Raw genomic sequence first — 10250 nt, 5'->3', positions numbered from 1 at the left:
ATAGGAGATGATCATAGTAGTCATGTTATTCATTGAAAATTCATGGAGCCATGTACTTTTATTGCATCTATCTTTGGGTCATTTAGTCATGAGTCATGAGGTTATGATATGGTCATATGAGAGTCATATATGAGGTTTTATATCACAACTACATAATTTATTTATCATGTATATGTCATTCATTCATGGTTATGTGGAGTCTATGTCCACATGGTGCTTCTATTTGTGGAAAAGAAGCATTATTTGCAACGAAAACAATTCGTTGTAGGTTAGAGCTGATTTTGGAGAGGGCATGTGTTTAGGGGGAGGATTATTTTCTCTTTTTTTCTTCATCCATATATTGTTGGCATTACGATTCACTTGGAGATGTTCATGATGTGCCTCATGCTATGTTATGTTTTTTGGGTTTTGACCTCATTATATGAGTAGAGAGGTCGATGTTGCCTATGGATGTTGTTGCATATTATTTGTTGCTGCTCATTAATGCTTGTATGATTACCTTATGTTGGCATATTGTTGTTACTGCTAGAGGTTGTTGGTTGGTATGTTGCGCTGCATGATGATTGGTATATATGCTACTTGTTTTTACTGACATGAGAGGCATGGATGTTGGTTTATATGCATTATTTTTCAGCCATGTAGAGATAAATTGCTCCATTATTTGTGCTTCATATGTTGTTGCATTATTAGATGGAGTTGACCCTTTGCCATTGATGTCAAGAGGGGAGTGATAGAGGAGATTGGTTTGGAGGCTGTGTGTGTTTTCCATCAATTCCAAAGGAGGAGATTGTTGGCATTATGGTGTGCATGGCTCCAATTAGGTGATGTTAGCATTGGTTCATGATGGCAGCAAGCTTATGTTGGCATTGATGTCAACCTTATGTAGTCTAGGTAATTATTAAATACCTTCACTGTAGCATGGTTTGCAGTTAGTTGACTTGGCATCGAGATGGTTATGTTGGCATTGATGTCAACCCTATGAGGTCATGCACTTATGTCAACCTATCATGATGTAGATTGTTGATGGAGCAATAAGTTTATGTTTTCATGTGTTGGAATTGATATTGATCATATGATGATGGAAGACTTGATAAGTTGTTGCAGTGGGATGGTCTTATGATGATGATGGAAATGTGCTACAATGTATTGCAGGTCTTTCATAGGTGTTGCAACGTGTGCAGATGTTTGTTGAAGAGTGGAGGATTTGTTGGCAGTCTTGCCAACCTATGTTTGTTGGCCTTTTAGGTCAACGGGGAAATGACACTTGGGATACTTTTTTTATGGTTATCATAGACTTTTCATGGGTTTTTAGAGGTTCTACAATGTTATGAGATGCCCCTCCCAAGTAGATAAACAAGTCTTGGAAGTTTGGAGTTGATCAAAAGCAAGATCAAGGTTGTAAAACTCTTGAGAAAACTCAGTTCTGAGAGGCATACATAGGTCTTGTGAAGGAAACAAGTGTATACATAGGCTTTATGAAGGAAAGTAGTGTATCTGCCGTGAAAGTAAATTTCTCTGCATTCCTCACACAAATCAGGAAAAATTCAGCTTGGTAATTCACAAAAGCTCCTAAATTGATTAGTTAAGGTCAGAAATGGGTTGAGATGGGAACTCATGTAGTCCAAAAGTAGTGAGGTTAGTGGATTGACTTGGTCCAATTTTTGCACCCTTGATCCTAGCGCCAAGCTCAATTTTGCCCTACAGGTTTTATTTTCTTCATTTTGGAGCTTAGTGGTTGATGATGTTGAGTGTATGTGTGAAAGAGAAGGCTACATATAGTGATTATGTTGCAGATCTATTGTAGAGCATAAATGCTTCAGTGTATGGGTGTTAATGGCTGCACAATGAGAAGATCTGAATCATGCTACAAAATAGATCAAATTTCATGCTACTAGAGTAGATATTGTTTGGAGATTTTTTTGTATGTTGTTGGAGTATATTTTGTTGGTGATTCTCACATTTCTTTTGCAAGAGATGCTATTGCATTTGACACATAGCCATTGTGTTGTATGTTTCTAATTGTAGTATGCAACAATTATATTATGATGTGAGGGTTTGATATTATTATTGGTGATGATATTGAAGATTTTTTGTAGCTATTATTTTGCTAGAGAACATATTTGTCGTATTATATTTGATTGACTTTATGAGATTATCTTGCTGCAGAGTGTGTATTACAGATACGAATCGAGTTGAGAAGAAAGTCTTGCGATCTAGTTTGAAAATAGATGAAAGGAGGCCCGTATAGAGTAAAGGAGCAGTGACTTCATAGATGTGGAGCTGTGATTGTGAAGTTTTAGCAAACATAACAATTTATCCATCCAATGGTAGTTGGATAGTCCAATTGGAGGTGGGTGAGGATCGATTGATCGTGGTGGCTTTCAATGGATGATAGTTTGTAGATCCGTGGAGAACATAGTCTTCTGATCTGATCAGTAGAATCGAGTCTCTAGGCTGATGAGAGTGAGATGATTCAGAGCAGCACAATAGTAGTAAGCGTGATTTTTTTCCTAGTGAAGGGTTTTCCACCAGATATCCTATGTCTCATGTGTGATGATGTTTTTTTGGTTGTGCTTTGATGGTTTTTATTTAATATATGTTTCTTATATTTTTACATGTTTATTGTGTACTCATATGCTACTAACATATTGTGAGTTGTTGCAATAACAAGTGTGTGATTCAATTGAGAAGTAATAAAGGGAAAAAATTTGTAATAAGTCACACTACTGATTCACCTCCCCACCTCAATAGTGCTCAAAGGTTTCCAACAATCTCCCCATGGGACAAAGAGTAGTTGTCACAATGAGATGTAATCCCCTCCAAGTGGTTTCAAATCCCAAGGTTGGATATCTTTGAGTCATTGTGATAAGGCTCAAAGAGTAGACTCCCCCTCTTTCTAAGTGATAATGGTTTGGTATATTTGGCTTATGGGATTTCACTCAACGGCTAGGCTCCCTTAACATTTAGAAGTCTCGACCCTTTTCAAGTCATAAATTCCTGTAGCGCCCCCCTGCCACCTTTGAGAAATATTGACTCTTGCTAACTCATAAATTCCTGTAGGCTCCTCCTCCCTAGAGAAGTCTCAGCTCTTGCTATATCGCACTTACTCGTTGTTGGATATAATCATGTTGTTATAGTGGAAGTGGCTAGGTTTGATATTGGGCCTTGTCGAGATTACTCCAGCTAATTCATTTCTAGATTCACAATGGTATAATTAAAAAAAATGAAAAAATTTCTTTCATTCAATCATATAATAATTATAATATTTCAAATTATATAATATTCACACAAATATTAAAAATAAAAAAGGGTATTTTTTAAGGATTCAAATATTATGTCTATTTATAGTATTATAGGTGACTAGCTTGGTTTGAAAAGTTATACATAGAGTGTGAGCGAATATTTAATAAAAAAAATATGTAATTTACTATTAAAATTGAGATTTTTTTTTAAATAGTATATATTTATATATGTGTGTGTGCCACTGTGTGATTCATATTTTATTCAAGAAAGTCTTTCCCCAAAAAATTACATTCAAGTTATTGACTAGACGCCTTTAGAACAACTCATCATAATGACTAAGATGGAGAATTTGTTCCCAAGATAAAAACAAATAACGAAAATATAGAGAGAAAATTGATCTAAATGATTGGAATATAAAAATAAAAAATAAAAATTAATATAATAATTTTTAGTTAAAAATTAATGTAACACTCATAAACATAAAAAAAAAAAAATAAAGAAAATAATTAATAAAAATGAATTGAAAGTTGATATATATAAATAACTATATTAACAAATCATTAAAAATCTAAAAATCTAAATATACAAATTAAAATTAAACTCAATGTTTTATATATATAAACTAATATTGATGATGATGATGATGGTGGTGGTGATGGTTAACTTCCACTGAGAATAGAAAACTTGAAAACTTGAGTATCCATTAAAGAATTAAATTAAATAAATACTAAAAGGTTTTCATATATAATTATGTATAAATTTCTCAATTTAAAATTCATATATTAATAATATAATTTTGAAGTTAAAATTAAACTTTTAATATTACAATTTTATTTTATAAAAAATAAAAATATATATTTTTAACTTTACCATAGATTTTTCGGCGTAAATCACATGATATTTCATTTGTCGACGCATTTCGAACCAACTGCCGAAAAATTTCTCTTAAACTTGATATGGAACACACAAGCCTAAATTCAACAATTGTATCCCTACACGGAAAAGCCATTGAAACTAAGGTTATCACTTTGAACAGGCACACTTGCAGGTTTCAAAGTTGAAATGAGATATTTTTTAACTTTTAATAGTAAAATTTTATTTTATGAAAAAATAAAAAATAATATTTTCAATTTGATGACGTTAATGGATTGAAAGAATAATACCTTATAGTCTTGATAGATGCTTACAACTTTTATTCTAATTTATGATATCTTTGCAAGATGAAATGATTATTTTTAAACAAAAATCTGTAGTCCATTCCAAAGTAAACAATTTAAAGAGTTTTTAACTGCAGAGCTTGAAGCACTTAATTGTCTGAGGACTAGTGGCAGATGATAGCACGAGTCATCTAAAAGAACTAATCCTAATAAATGAAAATAATATAATCTTGGAATAGTATTTAAATTTATTTTATTAATTAGGGTTTTTCCTTTTTCTTTTGCCTTTCTCAATAGATGGAAATAAGCAAAAAGCGAGCTTAATCGCTATGCGATGAAAATCCCCCATTTCCCATTACAAACCCTATCTACGCCTAATCTTCTTTCAATAACGAACAATCTGATTATGTCATTTATGGATCGCAGCAATAATAAGCATACTCATTGCCCGTGGACAAATAAAAAATTTAGCACCTAAACGTTCGCTGAAATTCACCTAAGCTCCTGACGAAGGATGAGCAGTTGCAGAATGGATATCGGAATGTGTGTTAGAAGAAATTGCTGTACCGCGAGATGCTCTGTCAGGATCAAAAGCTGCAGGAGCAGCAGTTGCAGAATGGATATCGGAATGTGTGTCAGAAGAAATTGCTGTACTGCTAGATGCTTTGTCAGAATCAACAACTGTAGAACGTTGCAGTTGGTGAGATTCGGTCAAATTCTCCACATCTATGTAAACAGGCCTTGTCGGTGAGGGAAGATGTTCTCGCTCACTGGTCAGCATGGACACTACCAGCGACATTGAAGGCCGCAACGTTGCAGCTCCTTGAGTGCACAGAAGACCAATTTTAATCACTCTCATCGCTTCCTCACCCGAATATCTGCCCTCCAATGTGGGATCCATAACCTCTAATGCTCTCTCTTCCTTATACAGTCTCCATGTCTGATAATTGACCAATATCCACAAATCATAAAACATTAGTGAGTAAGAATCATATTTCATACGGGAAATTTATACTATATTAGATCCACATTAGCCATACTTCTTCCTGGAGAAACACCATGTGTTGAGGCAAACTTTGATTCTTTCTTCCGCTGATAATCTCAAGAACAAGTACTCCAAAACTGAATACATCCGCTTTTTCTGTCAGCTGTCCGGACAAGGCGTACTCAGGCGCCATGTAACCACTGCACAATGCCATGTATAATGAAATCAACATATCTTAACCCTTTTAAAATTAAAATTATATGATGCTTCCTCAAATATGTGAATTGTAGTTGGTTCATATCCTGCAATTCATTAAATAAAGTTGGGGACATCAAGACATTCAAATGTAAAAAGAATTCTTACAAAGTTCCAGCAATTCTAGTGCTAACGTGGCTCTGATCTTCTCCAAAGAGTTTGGCTAAACCAAAATCTGCTATTTTGGGTTTGTATTTTTTATCAAGTAAAATATTGCTTGGTTTAATATCTCTATGGATGATCCGAATGTCAGATTCCTCATGAAGATAGGCCAGACCACGTGCTGTTCCAACTATGATTTCATACCTACCGCTCCAGTCAAGTAAATGGCGTTTTGTTCTATCTGCAATGATTGCATAACAGGAAGTAAACCCATTGGCAAGCCATATTAAAAAACTTGAACAAATCCAGGGTCCATGAAGGGATTAAGTAGTTAAAGAGGGAGAAGCTACCGAAAAGAATGTTGTCGAGACTGCCGTTCTCGAGGTATTCGTATACCAGTAGCCTTTCTGAGCTTTTAACGGAGCAGCCAAGCAATTTCACTAAATTCCTGTGCTGAACACGACTGATAAGATTGGCTTCATTCAGAAATTCGGTGTCTCCTTGCCTTGAATCTAGGTTCAGCCGTTTGATTGCAACCTCTCTCGCATCAGGTAGAACCCCCTACAGCAGATCAATGAACTTCATAATTAATTATATTTTTCATGGAACCTGCAGATTCCAAATATCTAATTTGACATAAAGCAATGATATTAAGCTCTCACTTTAAATACGGATCCAAAACCTCCCTCGCCAAGCTTGTCTTCCTCATTAAAATTGGACGCAGCCTTTTTCAGTATGTCGTAGTTGAATATAAGTTCCGGATGAGCTATACTAGGCGATAAGTCAATTTCTCGTCCTTCCCCTGAGAAAACATTAACAATGCATCTATTTATTTTGCGGTAAAGAAATAGTTGATAAGTTCACAAGACACTAGTATATCAAGCGCACACTAGTGGTTTAGCAATTCCAGAACCTCCGGTTCGAGAAATGCGTTCCCAAGGCATTCGACGACAGAAAAACTTCCACTTCCAAAGGCTTATGAATGTAACTAATCCGACCGTAGCGGCTAGAACGCCCACAATTATCCCTGCAAATTCACACATTAAGGCTTCGTAAATTGGTTTTTTTATTTTAGGAAATGAACAAAATCACCGTACCACTTTTTTTTAGAGAAAAAAACTTCTTTCTATTATGGAAAAGAAAGTACATATTAAGGCTCCGTAAAATGGTTTTTTTATTTTAGGAAATGAACAAAAGCACCATACCACTTTTTTTCAGAGTAAAAAACTTCTTTCTATTATGGAAAAGAAAGTACATATTTCTGTCAGAATAAATTTCAATTGCCATAAATGTGTTCAGACGAAACATCATCTATCTTCTGATCCAATCGCCACATAGAAAAAACAAACAGAGAAAATACATTTAAAATCACTGTGTGAAAGAAGATACCGGATACTGGAGGACTTTCCTTTGGTGGTGGCGGTGACGGCATGATGGAAGTATTAAAAAAGTTGTAAACGTTGTAAACCAACATGCAGTACATACTTAAGTAGCGTGCTCCAAGACATCCAGTTTTGCATCCCTCGGCCGGATCGGATAAAATCGACCGACCGGCAGCTAGGCACGTTTGGCAGTTTGTTGGTGACACATGATTCCAACATTGGGCTAGGGAGTAGATTTCCGGGAAACTTTCATCATTGGTTTCGAATTTCTCTGTAGCAAAAAGTGTGTGACTCCGCACAGTTTTGTTGATAAGTTTTGACAGAGCCTCCAGCGTAATATTTGCGAAGAGATCTGGCTGAGCGCTAGCAATATTATTGTTACAAATAGTTTCATTGGCACTACTCTCATCATAATCGTTCCAAAAACTATGATTGTCGTAACGTAAGAAGTAGGCATCTATATAAAAGAATCCAGAAGTGTTGTGGCATTTCTTTACAAGGCTTTCTTTCGCCGTAGAAGCAAAGCCTTTGCAATCGGAGGAATTTAAATCTCCTCTGCACTGGATAAACCCATAAACAGCGCTATTGCTGTTTTGCCCCTCAACACTTGAGGTATTGAACCCGCTGGTAGAAGCGTTCCCCGACAATGATTCCAAAACCTGGATTACATTACGCTGGAAATCGCTACCATTTATATATTCCGTTTCCCCACAACCACTCCAGAGAGGTTCACCAAGCCAGATAGGTTGAGCTAGTAATAGGTGCAAGCGCGTCCATACAGTGACGATAAGCAACATGCGGCCGTGTATTGTTTTCATCTCCATTGGCGTCTCAAGACCGAGCTCGAAGCTTTCCTCTCGAACTTTTCTTTTCTAATTTGATGAGGGGAGCTGCACCAACGATCATAAGGCTCTGCGTTATTTATTACTTTTCTAACCCTTTGTTCCAGTTTACCTAGATACACTGAATCTGCACTTCTGATAAAGATGTTCGTTCATTTTTCAAGTCTGAGGGCATAGAATGACTCTACCATTGACTTACACAAAGAAAATTCGAGCGAGAGAAACTTGATGGAACGGGCTCCTACATTGAACCGTGAGAAAGAAAATTCAGTGTGGAAAACTGGCATGGTTGTGAGATTGACTGTGACTGATTATGAAATTGGAATTTCCCAATAAATTTGCACGGCTAGGGGAGTAGTTGTGATTTTAAAGTGAGTCTTTACTTTTTAACATGGAATTTTTAATTTCTGACAATCACATCATTTATAGTGTCAAAGAGCTTATATTACTAGAATTAGATTATGGTGTTTAAACCGTGACTGACTATGAAATTGGAAATTCGTAAGCAACTTGCACGTCTAGGGTGTGAGTTTGTGATATTAAAAGTGAGTCTTTACTTTCTAATATGACTTCTTAAATTCTGGAATCACATTGTTTATATTGGCACATTTTAATTGCTATAATTAGATCTGATGTTTAAACTACTTTAGTTTGACTGTCACTGATTATGAAATTGGAAACTCGTAAGAAACTTGCATGGCTAGGGTGTCCGCTGGGATATTAAAGTGAGGCTTGACTTTCATATATGGATTTTTAATTTCTGAAAATCACATTGTTTATAGTAGAGGGTAGTTTTATTATTATTTTTGAAGTTTTTTTTAGTGGATTTAGTTTATTTAGATGTCTGGTTTAAATGGTATAGGGAGGTTGAAGATGAAAGTTGTTTCAATTGTATAGGAGGGTTGATAATGAAAGTAATTTTGGGGAATTGGTTCCGGGCTTTGGATCAGTGCAATGGCATCAATGCTTCAGGGCTATATAGGGCTAAGTCGCCTCTGTCATGGAGCATTGTCATTTGGGTTTGGCTGCTTGATCGGCACGGGAGACGCCTTGAGATTTCCAGAGCTCTCTCTGCTCCTGGTCATTTTCATTCCATTTGTCTTCATTGGCTCTCTGCCCTCGCAACCATGATTCGTAGAAGAGGCATCCCTCGCAGGGGAAGTAATTCTGGAAACAGAGGAGGCCGAGCTCGTCCCGTGCCTCAGACTGTTGATCCCATTTCATCTGTTCCGCCCTCATCTCCGATGTCGGAACCGGATAGGTCTCGTCCGAACAACTCTTTTCAGACCTCCAGCTTCTCCTTCCAGAGTCAGCTTAATAGACCCATTGTGACAATCAATTTCACAGTTTTTGTTTCTGAAGAGGAGGGAAATTCTTCTAGCTCGGCTCCTTCTGATTACGCTCCTTCACAAGACGACAGCATCTTGCTCGGGGACCTGTCTGGACGTGTTTATCATGTGGACCATCGGCAGGAAGACGCCCCGGTTCCGGAACAGACTCAGCATCCGACTCCAGCTCAGGAAGACGTTTTACTTTGCGGACCCTCTCATAGACATTCCGGAGTTCTGCACCTGGTTACTCATCCAAATGGCGAGCCAGTTCTGGATGAAGATGGTTTCGTTACCTGGCTTGCCTCCCCCAGCCCGGAAAAGGAGGACACGCCACCTTTGCCAGGACATGTCGGTTGAGCACAGTAACTTCTTGCCGGGAGGCTCTCTTGCTCATACGTTTTGTTTTTTTGTTCTTATGGTTTTGTGTTGGAAGTTAATGGTTGATGACTGGTCTACTCTTTCATCTGATTATGCTGGAGATTTTTTTGTACTGGCCGTCAATGCAGGCCAAGAAAATTATAAGAATGCTAAATCTAGTCCGCAGGACTACATTGTAATTTTGATTGAAGGGCTAAACTGTAAAACCCCTGTTTTTCTGGCTGAGGACTGGCTTAGGCCTCCTCTGAGGATGTAACCTTTCTGTACATATTTTTTCACTTTCTTAATAGAATTAGCATTTACCGAGAAAAAAAAAAGAAGTAATTTTGGGGAATTAAATTATTCTAAAAAATATATATAAACTTTATTGATCATAACATTTTAGTAAGAATCATTCTTTTATCTCATAAAGGAGCTAGCTTAAATATAAGTTTAATTTAGTTTTAAAACAACAAATTACATAAAAACATCTATAATTATAATTGGATAAAACAAACATTTTATTTAAAAATTTAATAACACCATTTTAATTATAAAACATGAATTAAATAATAATGATATATGTAGCATTAAAG

General features: G+C 36.4%; 2 protein-coding genes across 2 annotated transcripts; both read right to left on the bottom strand.

Moving 5' to 3' along the window:
• Positions 1 to 4670: 4670 nt before the first annotated feature.
• On the bottom strand, positions 4671 to 6795 carry LOC149256297 (cysteine-rich receptor-like protein kinase 44). Its single transcript, XM_089457403.1, has 6 exons — positions 6656 to 6795; positions 6405 to 6544; positions 6093 to 6303; positions 5749 to 5983; positions 5441 to 5585; positions 4671 to 5340 (listed from the first exon to the last, which is right to left on the bottom strand). Exons 1-6 carry the CDS (start codon positions 6783 to 6785, stop codon positions 4897 to 4899), a joined length of 1305 nt encoding a protein of 434 aa, XP_089313529.1. The 5' UTR covers positions 6786 to 6795; the 3' UTR covers positions 4671 to 4896.
• A 223-nt stretch (positions 6796 to 7018) lies between these two features.
• Positions 7019 to 7948, bottom strand: LOC149256296 (cysteine-rich repeat secretory protein 55-like). The gene has a single exon (XM_089455301.1). It carries the CDS (start codon positions 7946 to 7948, stop codon positions 7019 to 7021), a length of 930 nt encoding a protein of 309 aa, XP_089311427.1.
• Between the last annotated feature and the right edge of the window lie 2302 nt (positions 7949 to 10250).

The sequence above is a fragment of the Pinus tabuliformis genome, chromosome 7 (genome assembly GCF_031772625.1).
Source record: "Pinus tabuliformis cultivar Carrire ecotype Pingquan chromosome 7, CPIR1, whole genome shotgun sequence".
NCBI classification, from domain to species: Eukaryota; Viridiplantae; Streptophyta; class Pinopsida; order Pinales; family Pinaceae; genus Pinus; species Pinus tabuliformis.
This window is presented reverse-complemented; position numbering and strand designations above follow the sequence as displayed.

What these genes read in the sequence shown, in the direction of transcription:
- LOC149256297 (XM_089457403.1), bottom strand. Translation starts at nt 6,785, where the DNA reads ATGTGTGAATTTGCAGGGATAATTGTGGGCGTTCTAGCCGCTACGGTC. An exon ending in ACGCATTTCTCGAACCGGAG is followed by an intron (nt 6,545 to 6,655) that starts GTTCTGGAATTG and finishes ATGTTTTCTCAG; the next exon opens with GGGAAGGACGAGAAATTGAC. An exon ending in ACTAGAATTGCTGGAACTTT is followed by an intron (nt 5,586 to 5,748) that starts GTAAGAATTCTT and finishes GGCATTGTGCAG; the next exon opens with TGGTTACATGGCGCCTGAGT.
- LOC149256296 (XM_089455301.1), bottom strand. Translation starts at nt 7,948, where the DNA reads ATGGAGATGAAAACAATACACGGCCGCATGTTGCTTATCGTCACTGTA.